At 37.5% G+C, this 21,460-nt stretch overlaps 1 protein-coding gene across 1 annotated transcript in view; it reads left to right on the top strand.

Annotated features, from left to right (window-relative positions):
* PGBD5 (piggyBac transposable element derived 5) overlaps positions 1-19,702 on the top strand; it is a 166,672-nt gene extending 146,970 nt beyond the window's left edge. The window contains exons 5-7 of the mRNA XM_056816139.1: positions 6,982-7,179; positions 15,916-16,021; positions 18,730-19,702. Coding sequence (XP_056672117.1) covers positions 6,982-7,179; positions 15,916-16,021; positions 18,730-18,925 — 500 coding nt within the window. The 3' untranslated portion in view covers positions 18,926-19,702. The remainder of the gene's footprint in view (positions 1-6,981; positions 7,180-15,915; positions 16,022-18,729) is intronic.
* The last annotated feature ends 1,758 nt before the right edge of the window (positions 19,703-21,460 follow it).

Here is a 21,460-nt window from a genome sequence, read left to right as displayed (position 1 = left end):
ATAAGCTTTCACCAGGTTGCCATCATAATCCTTCCCAAAAATAGTGTTGTTTCACAGAAGAATGCAGGTTAGCTCAGGTAACAGTGAAACTGCCTTCACAAAAGTTTGGAAAGATGGCTGGCTTTTATCCATTGTTGTAGTGGCTGAGAAAAAGACTACCATGGTCTGCTGGGGGTGAAGAAGAGAGGAGAGAACTAGTGATGCAAGGAGCTCTCTGACCAGCTGGGAAATCTGATGCCATTCTAAAGTTTGGCACACATTTCAGGATCACAGTCCTCTCAATCACAATACAAGGAATCTCCATTCATCCTATGTCAGGTATTAAAATATTAGACATAGTAGGGTCAAGAATCAGGCATCAAGGTGGTTCAGTGGATTGGGTGCCCAATCTACTAACCTTGTGATCCTAGGGAAATCACTTAATCCTGTTTGCCTCAGTTTTCTCCTCTGTAAAATGAACTAGAGAAGAAAATAGCAAACCGCTCTAGTTTCTTTTGCAAAGAAAACTGCAAATGGAGTTGTAAAGGACTGGGCATGACTGAAAGACAAGTATAAAACCTTCCAAGGTGAGGAAGCTCACTCCTATTGCAGGTCTGCATATTTTCAGCAACACATAGTCTTACAGGGTTGCTTAAAGTATTGAGAAATAAATGATTAGTCTTGGGTCACACAACCAGTATATGTCAGGGGCAAGACTTTAACTCAAATTGGGTCTCTGTCCACTGTTCTGTGTCACTCCTCTCAGGAATAATGATTGGCTAGAAATCTTTAAGCCCTTCTAGGGGGCTGAGTTTGCCAGCCCCAAAAGACTCACATATCCAGAATTTCAAAAAAATTGCAACTCACTAGAAGGGCATTAAAGGCAAGAATTTGGTGGGAGTATTAAGAGCAAAAGCAAACACACAGAGTTCAGAAGATCAGTAAAAGCTAGGCAACTGGAATTAAGTGACTTATCCAGAGTCACATAGCTATAAAGTGTCTAAGATCAGATTTGAATCCAGGACCTCCTGACTCTGTCTACTGAGTCACCTAGCTGCCCCCCGCCCCCAAATCCTCAATTCTATGTTTCTTTTGTCAGTTCCTCAAAGATCTTTTATTTTTATCAGTGTATATATTTGACATGAATGGCAACCTCTTGTTATTTTATTAGTCCATAAATTGTAATGGCCAAAAGAATTCATTACCTGAATACCAAACTTCTGATGATATCTCTCAGATCTTAACTAGGCTTGTCCTTTTCAGTATAGGATTATAGGTCAACATAGAAACATGAGTTTAAAGCTGGAAGAGACTTTAGACCCCAGCCAACCCAGGATTTTTTAACTTGGGGGTCCAAGAATTTGTGTTTGTAATCCAGTATGTCCCCAAAATCTTCATGTAGTTTTAAAATTATTTAAGCTTAGGGACTACATGAAGACTTTTGGAATACCCTGTATATTTTGATAAATTATATGACTGGTTTCCTGCATAATTTTATATACTTTACTTAATGTGTTTTTAAAACATTATTCTGAGAAGGTATTTATAGAAGGCTTCAGTAGATTGCCAAAGGGGTTCACACACACACACAAAAGATAAACCCCTTAATCTAGTCCAACCCCTTCATTTTATAAATGAAGTAATTGAAATCCAAAGAGATTAAGAAATATTGCTATGGTCACAGAAGTGTTAAGGAAAAGACCAATGGTCTCTATCCAGGGACTCTTTTTGAAATAGTTATTTCCAGTGCTTCCATCAAAGTTTTTTAACTTGGCAGAACCTAATAGTTCAGCCATCCATTGGCATAGGGTTTGAAGTCCAGGGTCATTTCTTTGTCAAGATGAGGCATTGGAATAGGAAGACTTTCCAAAATGTACATGATATACTTCCTTAACTAATACAAATGTAGATTATCTGAAAGTCTTGTTTTAAATAAAAGGTAAAGGTATCTTCTTTTTGATCACTTCCCTTTGCACCCCTTCTTTCACCAGTTTCAACTATGGATCGGGAGCCAAAGATTATTTTAAATGGAAAATTGCCCACTTAATTAGTTGGATGTGTGATTCAGCTTCAGACTTTTTGCAGAGAAGGTCCAGTTGAGATATTACGGAAATGTCATCTTCTGTGGAGTAGTCATGGAATAATCTCATGAGCCAGTTTCAAAAACAAAGCCTCCATTGATGCAAATGAGTAGGCTGAATTGCCATGCAGCTGCCTGTCTTCCAGAAGGCTTATGCTATAGTTGCCCTAGTTCTAGGAAAGGAAAGAAATTTTACTGAGGATTTAGGGTATCTTGAGTTAAGTTTGTATCCTTAATTTACTCAATAACCCAGAAATGACAGTAAGTGATGACTGATCCCCTAGCAGACCACCTCTGCCCTCAGCTGTTTCCATATGTGACCTTTGTCCTTTTTTTTTTTTACAAGTTTTGGTGGGGAAAATACTGATTTTGAAGTCAAAGGACCTAAGTTTGAATCCTGGTTTTATCACTGATAGTCTATATGAAGTAATTTAAACTAATTTAGGGTTCTAGGATCTAGGTTCTAGAGTTGGAAGTCACCTTGAAGGCCAAGAAGAGTATTTAGAGCTCTCCAAGTCTCTTTTTTCTCATCTGAAAATGAGGTGGATCCTAGATATAAGGTTGGAAGGAATACAGCGGCCATCGAATCTGACTCCTCCTTTTACATATGCCTAAACTGAGACCCAAGGAGAATAAATGACTTGCCCAAATCACCTATGTAAGAACCTCAGGAATAGGACTTTCACTAAAATCCTCTGATTCCAGTATCCCAAACTGCTTTCAAGGTTCAATGAGAAGATATCTGAGGTCTCTTTTAACTAAATTGATGGCCCAGTAGTCTAATTTCAGTAATTTAGGTAGGATACATAGGGTTTCCCTCAATGAAAGAAATTATGAGATTTAAAATTTGATTTTCTAAAAGACTGAATTACAAGTGAAAATATCTCAGGCCTCTTTTTAGAAGCCACTAAAACTGTTCAGTCCTTTGCTGAGACATGACGTGACTCTGTATCGATTCGATGTACCACCTCTGTGATGTATGAAAGAAAAATGTGTACCTGATAGTTTTATTCCTGTTGGGGTACAAATCAGACCCCTTTAAAATAGAATGGACCAACTTGCCAACACTTATCTATATAAAAGATTACAGAGGTGTGAACATAGTCTCTGCTAGACTGGGCTTTTGCCTTTCCTCTAGAATGAGCATGAACTCCAGTTCTACCATGTTTGAACATTTTTCAAATTGCTCCTAACTGCAATATTTGCAAGAATCAGACAGTGAAGCATTTTTTAGTAGAGAAGAATAATAGACTCTCATCTCCTGGATGCTTTAAGTCATTTTTAAAAGCAGAATTTTAACTCTTATCATGCATCTCCTTTTCCCCCTCTTTTAACAGATATTTTCCTACTCTGGGGGTAGGAAGAGAAATTATTCTGGATAAATTGCTCTGGCTGCTGTTGTATATAAGGGAGTATCCTGGATTCATTCCCACTCTGGGGGCTTGGTAAGAGTGGTTGAAGAGGTATGAGCAATGAGTAAGCATTCATTCACTCTTACTTTTAGCAAAAGGCTCATTCATACCTCTTTTTCTACTTTTATCAGACACCTACAGCATCTGACAAATTTGGTGTTGGAGTGTGGGAGCATTTATGAGAATAAGAACAAGAAAAAAATCTCTTTTTTTGGCCTCAGAAATAGTTGGAGGAAGGAAAGATTCTTGAGTGAATTAAAAAATATATATATTTTTTAAAACTACTGACCCATCAACTAGTGAGCCTAAAATGATGATGTATCTTCAGTAATCTAAGGAGAAAAGAGGGATGGGAAAATAAAATAGCTAATATTTACGCAGCATTTACAATCTGCCAGACACTACACTAAGCACTTTATAATTATTATCTCATTGTGACAAGAGAAAACTTTCCATAAAATCTGGTTGGTAGGCCAATTTGAAGTCCCAAAGGAGAGATTATAATAATTATAATTATAGTAAAGAGGAAGACGTAGAAATCGAGAAACTTGTCTGATCCTCTAGAGAATATAAGTTCAATTTCATAAAAGTTGTTTTCAGTATTAATTTCTCTTTACAAGGTAGGTTGGTATTCTCTTCTCACAGCTGGGCCAAGTAAAATCTGGAGAGAATACAATATGCTTGTGGTGAAATAACCTGGACTAATTCACAACAGTGACTAAACAATCTGTGCAACCTTAGCTACTAATTCCACTGGCTTTTTTCAATTACTTAAATAGATTCTTAATAAATATTTGTCCTATTTAAATGAATTTTGAAGAAGAAATTCACTTCTCTCATATTTATTTACTTATATTCCATTGTTAAATCAAATTCCTCATGTCTAAGACCAACCTCATAATGTTTCCTTATGACCCTCACCCACTAGACTTTGCTATTTCTTTTTCTTTTCTTTTTTAAACTTTTACCTTCTTTGAACCAATACTATATATTGGTTCCAAGGCAGAAGAGTGGTAAGGGTCAGCCAATGGGAATTAAGTGACTTGCCCAAGTTAAAATATATAGGAAGTGTGTGACACCATATTCGAACCCAGATCCACCCATCCTCAGGACTGTCTCTCAATCCCCTGAGTCACTTAGCTGCCCCCTACCCTATATTTTTAATGTACATACTGAAGCACCTGGCTGCCCCATAGGCTTTGTTATTTCTATGAATGGATCCAGCATTTTCTCAGAATTCTCATTTGACTTTTAATTTTATTCTGTCTCACATTGTTATTTCACTTTTTCTTGTTTAAGTGAGTCAGTCTTGTATAATAGCTAGAGAGCTGGCCTCAGAGTCAGAAATACCTCCTTTCAAGTCCTGTATCTGACACATTTTGCTTCACCTGGAGCAAGTTTCTTAACTCCCAAGGCTCCAGGCAAGGAGCTGTCCAGCCTGGGTAAAGGGAGTTTCATTGGGGAATTCTCTAGATCAAAGGTGTCAAACATAGCCCATTGAGTTCCCACAGCACCTCTGAGAGTAAAAGTAGCACAAATCAGTACATTTCCCAAAGGTACGTGGGAAATATTTAACAAAATAAATAAAAATTCAATCGAAAATAAATAGTTAATATGTGGGGTGTTTTTTAAGTCAGTATATACCCAGGGATCCTTATGTTCTGATTAGTGTTCCCCCTTCTATTTAAGTGTGATGTAACTATTCTAGATCATTAAAATCACAGCTGTAATCCCTATCCCTATGTTTAAGTGGAATAATTTCACATTGCAGGTAAGAGTTGGGCTTCCTGACTCTTCAGTGTCTTTTCCACCACTATAGTTATATCTCTGAGTACAAATCCTGTCTCAATAGAGCTGTCAGTTCACTGAAGGACAGGAACTGTCTTTTACCTCTATTTTGTCCTTCTCAGTGCCCACCTCATTTCTCTGCATGCAAATGACTTTACTTATAAAATTATAAATGTTCATTGAATGAATATGATTCTATTCCCAGTAGCCACCTTGATATCATCCCCTTACTCTTCCCTGTTCCTTCACATCCAATCACTGGATGCTTTTTCCTTCCCTTTTTTTTGGAAATTCCCATAGTTACCATCCTGGACCAGACAATCATCTCATTCTATCCATTCAATAAGCATTTATTAAGTATCTGTAGGGGCAATGCACTGAGCTAGGCCCTGGGATTCAAAGACAGAAATAAAATAACCCACTTTCAAAGAGTTCTTATTCTGTATAACTACTGTATTAGTAGTGGCACAGTAGAGGCACTTGAATTCAAATCTGGTCTCACACACTTAGTAGCTATATGACTCTAGGCAAGCCACTTAATCCCATTTTCCTCAGTTTCCTCATCTGTAAAATGAGCTAGAGAAGGAAATGGCAAGCCATGAACCTTTGCCAAGAAAATCCCAGATGAAGTCATAAAGAGTTGAACCTGACAAACAAATGAACAACAACAAAATTATATTCATCTCCCAACCTGTCTACCTGCCCCTTCTTTTTTTCCTCTCTCTAGTTCACATTATATGCTACTTTGATGTTTATTTAATCTTCTAAAAATAATGATTGGCATGTCCAATTTCTCTGATGATGTCCTATCCCTTCCTTCTCAGCATATAAACAATCACTACCTCACTATTTCCATAAATAAAACCTGAATCACTCTGATACAAATGGACATTCATAAGGAAATAAAAAGAATAAGTATTAATTAAATATTTACTATGTGCCAGGCTCTGTGCTAGGTAATTTATGGTTAGCTCACTTGATCCTCATAACAGCTCTGAAAAGTAGGTGCCATTATGATCCTCATATTATATGTTGAAGAAACTAAGCCAGATAAAAGTTAAATAACTTGATAACTAATTAGCTTAAGGCAAATCACTTAATCTCTATGTGCCTCAGTTTCTTCATCTGTAAACAGATGTGAACTATAAGGTACTATATTGTGTGTACATATATATATACATACACACAGATATCCCTTTCACATCATGACTTTCACCATTGTGTTTTCAATATATTGTAGTCAGTGTAAGAAATTAAATGAGAATTTTGAGGAAGTTTTCTGGAAGCTGCAGATGATACACAAAGACTAGTGGATGACAGAAAAAGTTTAGAAACTTGGAAATTGATAGAATATATGTATAATATTGAACATATCAACATATTTTGTCTTTTAACAACATAAATAAACAAAAAATTAGAAATTAAAATAAGTTAGTTTTTGAAAAGGACACAAAAGCCAGAAGAGAACACACAAAGGCTAGAAATGTAGAGCTATCCTAATATTGATCTACATATAACCTGTGACCAAATACTTAAATCAGATTTTATAATAAGGTATCCTAAAAGAAAAAGAAAAAAACTTGACTTCTTCTTTGATACAGAGGGCCAGAAAATTTTACTAGAATTTCCCAGATCACAGGGTGCTATGCATCTAACCCCCTCAATGTGGAAAGGATGCCAATATATATATTCTTAACTATTTTTTCCTCCTAACCAACACAGATATTTACTGCTGTGGACTGCTGAGTTCCCGAAAAAGTGACTGCACTGGCCTACCTCTGTCTATGCTGAATAATTCGGAAGTCCCTCAGATTCGGGGACAGTATCGAATAAAGATGAAAGGAAATATGTCTCTGATCTGCTGGTACAACAAAGGGCACTTTCGTTTTCTGACTAATGCCTATTCACCAGTTCAACAAGGTAAGGGGGACAAATCATCTCACTCTTCGTAACTGGAGTGGGCCAAGGAGTTAAATGGGGAGTGAAGGAGATTTTGATGATCTAAGGGCAAACTCTTAAAAAGTGAATTTGGAGGCCATTAGATGAGGTACAATTCCATCTTTTCTATAATCTTTATAAGCTCTAGGTTTGGAATTCATGAACCAAAATTTTCTATCTCTTTTTGATAGAAATTTCAAATTAGGAGGTCTAGGAGGCACTTGCTGAGAAGACAGAACCCATTCTCATTATATTATATCTTAAAACTTCCAGGAAAAGAAAGGATGATGGGAAATTTTCCAGGTGAACTAAGTCCTCATTAAAATCTCCATATTTCACATGGATGTATCTAACAATCACAGAATGACATGTTGGCATGATTTCTTCAACATATTGAAATCTGTCAAAATCTTTCCTAATTTTAGGCAACTAAGTGACTCAATGGATAGAAAGCTAGTACTGGAGATTTTATGTGCTGGGTTTAAATCTTGTCTCAGATATTTCCTGTCTTTGTGACCCTGGGCAAATCACTTAGCCCCAATTGCTGAGCCCTTGCCACTCTTCTGCCTTAGTATCAAGTCTTTGATGGAAGGTAAGGGTTTTTTTTTAATATATCATAATTTAAAAAAAAAGAAAAGAAAAAAATCAATACTCTAAACTTTCCTGTTTCTCCTTTAGAACTAAATACCTGCTTTGAGTTCAGAACAAATTTGAAACCACTTTCTCCACTGAATTTTATTTTGGATTCAAAAATAATCAACTCATACTAGAGGAAATTCTTGAGAGAAAAGTCAGTTATTTTCAAGCCTTCCTACAGATCAAGTTTTAGGAAGATACCTTAATGAACAGTGAAAAATGAAAGATATGTGCAAAATATTTACTTTTCTTTAGTAGCATAAGAAAAATACTTTAAGTTCTCTTGTTCTGAGTCCATTCCTTTCCCAAAGATCAAGAAATGCTTTCAAGAAATATTTGTCTGAGTTTAAGCTTAAAGCATATATAGTACATCAATAAACAGCAAGCATTTATTAATATCTACTGTGTCAGGCATTGTACTAAGCCCTAGAGATGCAAAGAGGTAAAAGAGAGTTCCTTGTCTTCAAGGAGTTCACAATCTAATGGGGGAGACAACATGCAAACAAATATATATATAGCAAGCTTTATCCAGGATAAATAGGAAATAATTATATGAGGAAAAGCAATGGAATTAAGAATCATTAAGGAAAACTTCTAGAACATGAGGTTTTAGGTGAGGCTTTCATGCTTTTGTGTGTGTGTGTGTGTGTGTGTGTGTTTGTGTTTGTGTTTGTGTTTCCTTAGCTATCATACTGTTGTACTGTATATAGCTTTGCAATGTAGTGACTATAGACTCTGGATATAGTTACAGGACTATAGGATTTACAACATAGAGGCCAAAATGGACTAGTCTAAATGCCCCATCCACATTCTATTTCAGTATCATAGATGTAGAACTTGAAAGATCTTAGAAACATCCAGTCCAACTCCATTATTTCATAAATGCAAAAACTAAGTTTGAAATAGGTGAAGGGAATTACCAAACCTCTTAAACAGGAAGTGACAGAGTCAGGATTCAAACTCAGCTCCATTAACTACAAATTCAGTATGCTTTTTCTTCTACCAGGTGAATATAGAAAGGACTATAGAGTCATCTCTCAAGAGCTGTAGCCAGAAAAATTAGATGAAATATTACCAGTTAAAGGAGGAAGAGATGAAGATGTTTGCAGCTTTGGGTGTAGCCACCACCCATGTATTTTGGGTTCCCACAAATTGTACAGCATTCTAAGTATATATGATAAAGAAGTTTATGTAGTTTGAGACAGAGATGGTTGGAAATTAAACATGGCAGTGGGAGAAAGAGGCTATGTTCTTTTTCTATATATCTGACTCTTTGTGACCCCATTTGGGTTTTTTTTTTTTTTTTGGCAAAGGTACTGAGTGTTTTGTCATTTCCCTCTCCAGCTCATTTTACAGACAAAGCAAACAAGGTTAAGTGACTCACTCAAGGTCACATAGCTAGTAAGTGTCTGAGGTCAAATTTGAAGACTGAGGAAGATGAGTCTTTCTGACTCCAGCCTGGGAGCTCTATCCACTGTATCACTTAGCTGCCTGACAACTGGAGAAGTAAAAAATGAGGATGTTGTAGCTTCATAGGTAACCAGGGTTATATTAGAAAAGAGAAACAAGAGCTATACCTCTGTGGCTACTTAAGTAAATGAACTGGAAAAAAGGAGCATCGGGACATGAAAAAAAGAGAAGTGTCACTTACAAGTGTGCCTCTCCCCATCCCAGAAACAAGAATATTGGCATAGGAGGAGGAAAAAGCTCATAGGGTGGTTTTTAAAATGCTCAGATTCATGTGTGCTTGAGGTTTGGTGTTGAGGCACACATATGCTTCACAAAATCATCTTTCATTTTGACAGATTCCCGTATGTGTGTGCATGGTTAGTTATAGCTCATAAAATCCCAAACCCAGGATTCTTATTCAATTCTAAGAAGAATGACCATGAAATAGCTCCATAATTAATTTGCAGCAGGAACCAAGATGAAAGAGTTACACCAGAGTACTAGCAGATGCAGACAAGTCATTAGTGTGAATATACCAAATTTGCTGTTAGCAAAAGACACCATTATTTTATGTGATGTTTCTGTTGTAGAGGGTAGCTAGGTGGCTCAGTAGGTAAGAGTGCTAAGACCGAAGTCAGGGAAACTCATCTTCCTGAGTTTAAATCTGACCTCACACACTTACTAGCCATGTGACCCTGAGCAAGTCAACCCTGTTTGCCTCAGTTTCCTTATCTGTAAAATGAACTGGAGAAGGAAGTGGCAAACCACTCGAGGATCTTTGCCAAGAATCCCAATTGGGGTCACAAAAGTCAGACATGACTGAAAAATAACTAACAACCTGATTTATATCAAATCTCTACAATGCTAATGCAAATAAAGAAGAAGGGAATAAGCATTTATTAAACACCTTCTGTGTGCCAGACACTGTGCTAAGGGCTTTACAATTAGATCTTCACAATGACCTGAGAGGTTGGTGCTATTATAATCTATAATTCTATAACTGAGAAATCTTGTCTAGGGTCACACATCTAGTAAGCATCTGAGGCTCAATTTGAAATCTGGTCTTTCTGACTGTACCCAGTATCTTCCAGCATTCTACCCACTGAGTCACCTACCTGCCTCCTATGCAAGCAGAAGTTAAGGGACTTGCCCAAAGTAGCAAGTACTTGAGGCTGGATTTGAACCCAGGTCTTCCTGACTCCAGGTCTGGTGCTCTATCCATGCCTCTTGACAAAAACTCCTAGATTATTTATGCTCAAAATTAACTAACTTAATGGGAAGAAAAATAGTCAAGTCAGTTTTGTAGAGTATAGACAAAACTCTCCACTGTTGAATTTTTCATCCTTCACTCCTTTTGGAATTTGTAATGTGCTTTGGGTATAGACAGAGGCAGGAGGGTGAGGAGGCTAGACCTCAAATCCCCTCTGCTACTATCTATCACTGTAATTTGAAACAACTCATTTAACTTCCTTGCAAATCCACCAGAACTTATCTAAAAAGTATCAAGGCACAGTGTAGGAAACTGTGGTTCTGGAGTCAGAGAACCTGAGTTCAAATTCTGAAGCTGCTGCATGTTACTTGTTTGACTCTGGGCAAGTCATGCCAACTACCAGGACCCCATCCCTGACTGTAAATGAGGATTGGACTGGATCTCTTCCAAGGTCCCTTCCAGCTCTAGATCAATGATCCTGAAAGAAACTAATAGTGTGGTATTTGATACATAAAATCACAAATGCTTTGATGGTTAGGGGAAGGGAATTCCATGCTATGTAGCCAGAAATTAAAACCCAAGTTGTCTTCTAGTGAACAGGTCAAAATGGTTGTTGTTTTTTTTTTCCAAAGGAGGAGAGACATTTAAAAGGATAGACCAGGGAAGAGAGAGGGCTATCTTTTGACAAGCCCTGAATCAAAAAAACAACTAAAGGAAAGGAAAGATCTAGAAATAGAAACTGCATGAGAGAAGCCACATGATCTAAGTGTTCCAAACGAAAGCAAAAAAGGAACTTCGCTGTTGCTATGAACACCAAGGAAGGAAATGAGTCCTAAGAGACAGAGCAAAAACCCAAAGGGATTTAAAAATAAATAAATGGGGCAGGATCAGGTGAAGACAGTTTTTAATTTGAAACTTACAGGCAGAAGAAGCTGCAGTTGATTCTCTAAATTCATGGTTTTTGTTGTGGTAGGACCAAGAGGTCCCGTGGTGAGACTGTCCTCCACATTAAGAAGGTCAAAGAGGGAGAAACATTAGTTTTTGTAGAAAGAGAGATCAGAAAGATCAGAAAGAACCCAAGAAGTGATCCAGACCACACGACTTATTTCAGAGTTATATGATATTTATGTAGTGCTTTAAGATTTCCTGAGTGCTTTATAAATGCTGTACACATTTAAAATATTGAGCCTCTCAACATTCCTGGCTATGATTTTATCCCCATTTCACAGATGAGGAAACTAAGACTAAATGAAGTTAAAGGAGTTTCCAAGGGCCAATAACTAGTGTCTGATATAGGTTTCAAAGTCAAATCTTCCTGACTCCAGGTCCAGCTGTGTATTAATAATAATGCCTAATTATATAATATATATAATTTATATGTACTATATAATGCCTAAAATTTACATAGCACTTACAATATGCCAGATATTGTGTTAAGTGCTTTATAATTAATATCTCATTTGATCTTCACAACAACCCTGTGAGGTAGGTATTATTATTTTCCCCATTTTACATATAAAGAAACTATGGAAAACAGAGGTAAAGTGACTTTGCCCAGGATCACACAGCTAGTAAGTGTCTGAGGTCAGATTTGAATTCCAAGCTCTGCACTTTGTACTCTTTGACACCCAGTTGGCACTAATGATGAGGAAAATTACTTATTAGAGTGGAAAGATTTGCTGAACTTCAATTTGGAGGACCTGGGTTCAAATTCTGTTTTTCCCACTTCTGGCCCTCTTTGCCTGAGCAAGTCTCTTTACCAATTTGGGCTTCCATTTCATCATCTCTACAAATGTAAGAGATAGACTAAATAAAGTTTAAAGAACCTTATAGTCTAAAATTATAATACTATGGTATATACAACCTTTTTTAGCAGGGATCACAAAGTGAGTTAGTGACCAACAGGAATCTGGGTCTTCTCCACCCCAAGCTAATGTTCCTCCCACCCAAACAACCCTTTGTCCCACTCAGTAAGAAGTGATGATGGGGAAAATATGAAGTCTATCTCAGTATCATTTTCAGTTTACTCTGAGCTGGAACCAACACATAGGAAAAAAATCTTTCTAAATTCCATTCAAACTTCTGGAAAGGCCACATATTGAACACAGACACAAAACACCCAGAGATGTCTACAGTATACCTCAGAGATATCACAGGTTCAGTTCCAGACCACTGTAATAAAAGAAATATTACAGTAAAGCAAATCACATGGAATTTTTGTTTCCCAGTGCATATAAAAGTTTTATTTATGTTATATAGTAGTCTGTTGTGCACAATAGTATTATGTCTTTTTAAAAGTATGTACTTTGTTTAGTAAAAAGATTTATTGCTAAAAATCATTCACCATTATCAGATCCTCAGGAAGTCTTAATCCTTTTTCTGGGGAGGGTCTTACCTGGATGTCGATGGTTGCTGACTCAGGCATCAGGTGGTAGTTGTAGAAAGTTGGGGTGACTGTGGCAATCTCTTAAACTAAATCCACAATGAAGTTTGTCACATCAATTAATCCTTCCTTTCACAAAAGATTTCTCTGTTGCACACAATGCTATTTGATAGCATTTTCCCCACAGTAGAGCTTCCTTCAAAATTGGAGTCAATCCTTTCAAATCTTGCTGCTGCTTTATCAGCTAAGTTGCTGTAATATTCTTCAATATTGTTGTGTCTCATGGAATAGGAAAGGCCAAGAAGTTGGAGAGAAATGGGGTTTGTGGAACATTCAGAATGCACAACATTTATCAATAAAGTTCCCAGTCTTGTATGGGCACAGTTCATGGCACCCCAAAACAATTACAATAGTAAAATCAAAATCACTGATCACAGATCACTATAACAGATAGAATAATGATGAAAAAATTTGAAATATTATCAGAATTACCAAAGAGTGATGCAGAGACAGGATGTGACCACATCCTTTTGGAAAAATGGCGCCAATAGGCTTACTCGACACAAGGTTGCCATCATTGTTAATTAATTAAAAAAAAGACAAAAAACGCAATTATCTGCAAAGAGCAATAAAACAAGGTATACCTATACTTAGCTTCAACTTTCAGTGATCTTCTTTGGTGAAGGATCAGCAGCACATTTTAAATCTCAGGCTGTTCAGCGCCTTCATGTCCCAAACTCTGAAACGAACTCACATTCAGCATCATTGGTGTATATTTAGCACTGGAAAGCTTATTTTCAGGGGTATATGAGTAGCACATTGGTTTGAGTACTAAGCTTGGAGTAAGGAAGACATCAGGAAGAAGCTTCCTATACTTAGTATATGTGTGACCCTGAGCAAGTCACTTCACCTATTTGCCTAAATTTCTTCATATGTAAAATAGAGATAATAACAGCACCTACCTCCCACGGATATTGTGAGGCTGAAACGAGGTAATATTTGTGAAGCACTTAGCACAGTGTCTGATACATAGTAAGCACTATACAAATATTAGCTATTATTATTACTACTATAGTTATTTTAGCATATTTCACAATTCTATCACACAATAATATTATACAATGTAATAAAATAAAATTCAAATTTCAAAAAAAGTCTAAGTCAAACATAGAGAAAATAATCTAACTGGCTATGAATATTTAAAGAGCTATGCTGCCACTTGGGGAATAATTCAGGGTGGTAGAGAAGGAGGAACCCCCCCTACCCCTAGCCCCATGCAACTGTAGAACATTCTAAAACATTTTTTGCTGATAAATGTCATGACATCCCTATCAAGAGCAAAATCTTTTTTGCTTTGTTTCTAGTTCCCATTTTGTGGTCAGTATTTCCCCATCAAAGCCTCAGTACATTTAAACTTTACAGAATTATGAAGCTAATGAAAATGCAAAGTATTTTTCTATAAAACTTCCCTAGAGCTATTCAGAAATCTATGGAATCCAATGGTAAAGATATGAGCCAAGTAAGTAAAGCAAGGAGATGGGAGACATAAGGGGTTCTGAGTATTATTTGGTCATTTTGCAGTCATGTCTCACTCTTTGTGACCCTGTTTTGGGGTTTCTTGGCAAAGATACTGAAGTGGTTTGCCTTTCCTTCTCTGGTCTATTTTACAGATAAAGAAACTGAGGCAAACAAGAATAAGTGTCATATAGGGTCACATTAGGGTCACAAAGCTAGTAAGTGCTTGAGATCAGATTTGAACTCCCAGTTATTAGTAAACTCCAATAACCCTCCCCTTTCCCAGTTAATAGTAGTCTCTCCCTGCTTAAATTATCTTTTATTTAGTTGTGTATATGTTGTCCATCTCCCTTCTTCTCTCCATGGTACCTTGCTCATAGTAAGTGCTTAATAAATTTTTGTTCAATTAAATTGAAGCATTTAAGGATAGCGGAACTAAATGGAGCAAAACATTAATAAATCTTGTTTATTTTTTAAAGTGATATTAAGGGGGCAGCTAGGTGGCTCAGTGGATAGAGAGCCAGGCCAAGAGACAGAAGACCTTTGGTTGAAAAATCTGGTCTCGCATATTTCCTGGCTATGTTGACCCTGGGCAAGTCCCTTAGTCTCCATCGCCTACCCCTTATCACTCTTCTGCTTTAGAACCAATTGTATCAATTAGAACATAATATTGATTCTAAGAAAGATAAAGGTTTGGGGTTTTTTAAGTGATATTAACACTATATGTCCGCCTCTAAACAGATGTCATCTTTATTGTCTCTAGTATCTTCAGAATTCCAAATGCAATGGCTTTTTTGAAGACCTATATGGGATGTATGGTAAAAAGCAGAGAGGAAGAGCCCTTGTTATTACTGGAAAAGGGGCAGGGATGGAATTAGGCAGATAAGGGAGACATTTCTGTTTATCTGTCTTTCTCTGCTTCTCCCTCTCCCTCTCTTTGTCTCTCTCTGTCTTTCTCACTCCCTCTCTTCCTCTCCCTCTTTTTCTGTCACTCCCTCTCCCTCCTTCTCCCCCCCTCTCTATCTCTCTCTCTCCATCTTCTTCCCCCTCTTTCTCTCCCCACCTCTCCCTTTCTCTTTTTCTTCCTCCCCCCTTTCTTCCTTCCCCTCCCTCCCCCCATAAACACATAAACACACACACATACAAACACCACTAAATCCTTTATAAGGGAATACATCATACTCCCAAATACTATTTAAAGTACATTTGATACCTCTCCAAACCCGACTATGTCCTTATGTCACTATGTTACCATGTACCTAATGATTAATCCAAATTTTCTGTTCTAGTTTGCTTCTACGTGTATATTCAAACGACTTTCATTTTTCTCCTCTCTACAGAACTCTTTAGTGATGAATTTTTTCTTTAAATATTTTTCTTTTCTTTTCTGGGAACTGTTATTTTTAAGCCCTGTTTATGACAATCTGGCCAGACTTAGGCTCTTCTATAGATGATTTCCACCTCCCTTTCCAACTTGGAAAGTAAGGCAAAATTAAGAAACGGAATTATTCTCTTTTCCATACAGGAGTGATCATCAAGAGGAAAAGTGGAGAGATCCCCTGCCCTCTGGCTGTGGAAGCTTTTGCTGCTCACCTTAGCTATATCTGCAAATATGACGACAAATACAGCAAGTAAGCAAAAAGGGGAATTCTTGACTGCCGTAATTGTAAATGAAGCTTCAACTCTAAAAGGGAGATAAATGCTCACTCATTTTCTCACCACCACTTATTCAGCAGGTTTATGGGTACCCAGCTGCCACCCAGCTCTCTGTGCCTTGCGTTAGGAAAGTCCATTTTAACCTTTTGGAGATTTAGTTTCCTCATCTGTAAAATTTGGGGGTTTGGAGCTGAGCACCTGTAAGATCTCTTCCAGCTGTCAGTGTTGATCCCTATGCAAGTCATTATGCCTCTCTATTTATGAAATGGGAAGAGTGAAACTCAGAGAAGTGTGCTTCTATTACCTCCAAATTCTTTAATTTGGCATTTGTGGCTTCTCATAAGCTTCTCCTACCTGCCCAACCTTGCCTCCCTCTATTGCCAAGAATAAGCCCTTTACTACAGCCTGGTATGTATCTTCATTCTACACCATTCACATCATGCTCATTCTCAATTCCAACATTGTTCTGTGCCCCCTCCAACTGGGCAAAGCTCCATTATACCCAATTCCATTGCCTTTCCTCTCCTTTTAGCTAAATCCTAGCCATTTTAAGACCCAATAAGTATTCCTCTTTCCCCATGAAGATTTTCTGACTTCTTTAGCCCACATCCAAACACCAATTCCACTTGACTTCTCTTAGTCATTGTCTAGACCAGTAGCCCTCAAATTTTTTATTACCAGGACTCCTTTATATTCTTAAAAATGACTGAGGACTTCCAGAAGACTTTTTGTTTATATGGGCTATATCCATTGATAACTATTGCACTAGAAAATCAAGTGTGTTAGTATTATGCTAAAAATAATACTAATTTAAATAATATCATTTTAAAATAAATGAAAAAAGTATTAAATAATAAAAATTGGAATAAAATAATTTAATCTTGTGGACCCTCTGATAAAAGGTCTTTGGGAGCCCCAGGAGATCCCTGGGCCACAGTTGGAGAACTGCTGGTCTAAACTGTTCATCTTTGTACTTCATCCCCACAGTGCTGTCCATTGTCATTCCACATGTTATGTTCTTCCAGTCAAATTGTAAATTAATGGAAGTCATTTCTCTTGCACCAACCCCTCCTCCCCAATAGACACATGCCATCTCTAGCACTCAGAACTATACTTGGATATTAAAGGAGCTTTTTGTTATTTTGTTGTTTAATTATTTCAGTCATGTATTACTCTTCATGACCTCCTTTGGGGTTTTCCTGACAAAGATACTAGAGTGGTTTGCCATTTCCTTCTCTGGATCATTTTACAGATGAGAAAACTGGAGCAAACAGGGTTAAGTGACTTGCCCAGGGGCACACAGCTAGTAAGTGTCTGAGGCTGGATTTGAACTTAAATGTTCCTGATTCCAGGCCTTCATCCCATGGATATGCTACACCACCTTGCTAATAGAGCTAAATAAATATTATTTCTTGAATTGTAAAATCATAACAAATTACTATGAATATGATTCTAAGCTTTGCTCAAGGGCGGACTGCCTCAAAAGATTTTTGAACATTCACTCAACTATCTAGGGTAATTTTCTGTCCTTTTTCTGGATGATCAAGGACTGGTAAGTCCTTGGTAAGAACCCTGGCTAGGGATATGAGCATATGGGAATTTCCCAGACTCACTTGGTGAATATAAACATTAACCATAGATGAGAATCCACATTCATCTGGGTAAAAGCTAATAAACTGGGACTCATAACTAAGTCAGAGAAGGTATATCTTCTTGTTTGAATGATTCACTCAGTGAGCATTTATAGAACACTTGCTATGTACCCCATATTATGCAAGGTGTTTGAGAAACTACTATCAGTCAATAAGCATTTATTAAGGGGCTACTAATATGCCAGGCACCAGACTCAGGATCCTTGCCTTCATAAAGCTTATATTTTTTAAACCCATACCTTCAGCCTTAGAATCAATATTGTGTATTGGTTCCAAGACAGAAGAGTGGTAAGGGCGGGGAGGGGGCAGCTGGGTGGCTTAGTGGATTGAGAGCCAGGCCTAGAGAACTGGAGGTCCTGGATTCAAATCTGACCTCAGACATTGTACAAATTGCCGCACCTGAGCTACATTTCCAGCATCCTTTTAAGTTAAATCCTCATTTTACATAAGGATGCTTGGGAGATAAATTTGGCTGAGACCCATGCTGTCGAGCTCTGTTTTTCAGAGCTTGTGCTTTTGGTAAAGTGCTGCAGGTGTGAGTCTCTGGCTCTCTTTGCTTTGCTCACTTGACTGAAAGAACTTTTTTTTTCTTTTACCTCTTTTGATTTATTATTAAAAATCATATATATATATTTTTTTAAGTAAAGGTAAGGGTTTATAAAAAAAAAAAAGGAAGAGCAGTAAGGGCTAGGCAATGGGGGTTAAGTGACTTGCCCAGGTTCATAGAGCTAGGAAGTGTCTGAGACTAAATTTGAACCCAGCACCTCCCTTCCTCAAGACCTGGCTCTCAGTTCACTGAGCTACCCAGCTGCCTCCCTTATATTCCTATTGGGAAAAATTTAAGACAGTTCAAAGGATATAATGCTTATAAAGCACTTTGCAGAATATGAAACACTATATAAATGCTAGTTATTATTAGAAACCAAAATTTCCATCCTAGAGAAACTTAGACTCTCTTTGGACACTCCTTTCTTGATGATGTGACCCAACTCATCCATCTATGACTCAACTTGTCTTATCTGCCTTCTCAGGTATTTCATTTCTCATAAACCAAACAAGACCTGGCAACAGGTATTCTGGTTTGCCATCAGCATTGCGATCAATAATGCCTACATCCTATATAAAATGTCTGACGCCTACCACGTGAAGAGATACAGTCGGGCACAGTTTGGGGAAAGACTTGTAAAGGAGCTGTTGGGCTTGGAGGACGCCTCACCGTCTCATTGATGCATCATTCCCCCTCCTCGAGGCCTTGGGAAGGGACCCACGTCCAAGAAGAGGGAATCAGAATTGGAAGAAGAGAATCGACAGCTCTGGATGTCCAGTCAGGGAACTGGGAATGTCTCCCTGCTTGGAAAAAATGACACTGAGAGGCCTTTCTAGGGATAGAATAGAGACTTAGTGAAGAGAAGTAGCTGGTGATCTGGGGCTTCCATGAAAGAAGAGTGTCCCCCCCCCTTCAAGAAGCTGCCCCACAGCTACATTGTGCCAGTCCTTCGTGCACCAGACCTGAGTTTTTTTGGTTGCTAGCCATTTATGCTGTCAGTTATATCTGTTCAATAGGGTGTAAGGCTCCTTAGGACACCCACTTGAATCTAGCAAGTGAGCTCAGGCTCCAAATAGAGGAGACTTGACAGACAAGGGGCCCCCCACTAATACTAAGTGCTACCCATTGTGGGGCATGTTGTAACATCACGTTGGAAAATGGGGAGACGTTAAGACAAGACTGTGACATCTTTTGACATCATGGCATGCCATCTGATGAGGGTAAAACCAGCAAGAATGTGTGTTCATTCTTAAAACCATTTAGATCTTAATGGAAGACCCTTGGGTTTTCTCCAGTTTGTCCAGGCCAGCTTAAGCCTGGCCATTTAGGAAGTGGCTAACACAGGAAAAAGAAAAAAAGAAAAGCTAAACCAGTTGCTATTGAGACAAAGTGATGGAATGAGCTATGGTTGAAAATGGTTTGCATAGTCTAATTAATAAATGAGGTATTATTGATGACTTTGGAGTCTTTGGCCTCATGTGAAGGGGAAGAGGGAGAACACACCGATTTAACTTGAAGTGGAGTGTAACCACTGTATTTTTCTCTCCTTATTTTCAAATGTATCTTTAGCTTTTTCTACATGTTGCTTAAGATATAGAATAATGGGTGATGTTTGCCTCCATTTCTTTCCCCTCTTCCTCACCCCCTGCCCTGGCTCTGCATCTTGGTAAACAACTTTGTGACTGTACCCAACACAGGAAAGAAAGTTCACTTTGAGAAGAAACACATATTGCACTTGCCAAGTACCATAGGAATGCCTTTTAGAATTTAAGCTTGGTCACTCCCATTGTCCTTTTGCAAAAATCACAAGTTTAACTAGAGATCTATCTATATGTATGCACATAAGTAAACATGTAGCATTGTTTAAACAGACAAATCTCTTAAAGGTGAAGATGACCATGAGCTGAATCTGTTCCACAGACTTGGAATCCCACCAGTCCTATCTCTTTTATTCTACGTGGCCCCTCTGTCTCTTATCATTGTCTTCAGCAAGACCCTAAGAAGAGAGAGTGAAGAGCTCCCCAGACAACATTTTTGAACATAGTGCAGAATTTAATAAAAGAAAGATTTCATTACTGAAATCAGGCCATGGAATAAGGCAAGCCTACAGCATGAAACCAGCATAGGGGCACCATTAGAACAAGGGACCTAGTACATTTAAGCATAGTTGGCATACTTCCATGCAGGGTGGGTATATTTCAACACCCACTTCCTGTATCAACCTCCAGAAGGCTTTGGAATAAGAAAAGAGGGTTGTTCTGTTCACCATCTTTCCAGACCAAGAGCAAATAAGTGCTGGATTTAAAATGTTCTTCTTCCATTTGACCTTTAATTTTGTCATTTTTTTCCTTCTTCCATAAACCCCTCATTTAAAAAAAATACAGAATCAATTTAACTCAGGCTTTCAAGATATTGTTTTTTTCTTCCTGGTTTCACATTCTCCAAAACAGAAATATCCCTAAAAGTGTGCTCATGAAAATTTAATCAGTTCTATATTCTCAAAAATGGATTACTAGAATCTTCTAGGATGGTTCGAATTTTAGACCCAAATTTACATTGTCTTTTTTTAAACCTCTGCCCTATTCTTGTGAAACCATTGAAATAGCTATTAGTATAGGTTTACTGCATGGGAAAGATGGATTTTTAATTTGTCATCTTTTTGTTTTAGGCCTTCTATTTCTGAAATGAATATGTTTTCAGGACTTACTAAGGAAAACTGGTTAATATCTCTTTTTTTTGTCTAAGCAAAAAGAGAATCAATTTCTAAAGTTTTATTTTTGCTATGATTAGAAAGATGGGGTGGGAGGAGATAGGGCAAGAAATTAAAGAACTAAAATTCATATTATTAATGTATTTTCAAAAGCCAATTAAAGAGTTGATTTATAGGTGCATTATCTAGTCTTCATGACTTCAATTAATTGTCCAAAGACTAGTGAGGTTCTGAGAAACTCTTTTTTTTAATTTTTCAAGAGCAAATTCATCAAACTCCCATCCCTGCCTTAGTCTAGGTGGATTCAGGTGCCTATATCGTCTGAGGTATAAATATATGTCTTCCTTCTAAACCCATGATTTTCTAATTACTTTTACTTCATATCTTGTGTCATTCCGTATTACTGTGAAGTTGTATGTGCTATTAAATTACCAGATAATTAGAGAGTAATTAGATGATATTAGTGCCCTATAACTGAAGTGGTAGACAACTGATTTCTGATGAA

The sequence above is a fragment of the Monodelphis domestica genome, chromosome 2, assembly GCF_027887165.1.
Source record: "Monodelphis domestica isolate mMonDom1 chromosome 2, mMonDom1.pri, whole genome shotgun sequence".
NCBI classification, from domain to species: domain Eukaryota; kingdom Metazoa; phylum Chordata; class Mammalia; order Didelphimorphia; family Didelphidae; genus Monodelphis; species Monodelphis domestica.
Note: the sequence above shows the minus strand (reverse complement) of the source record. Positions and strands in the feature narration are given on the sequence as shown.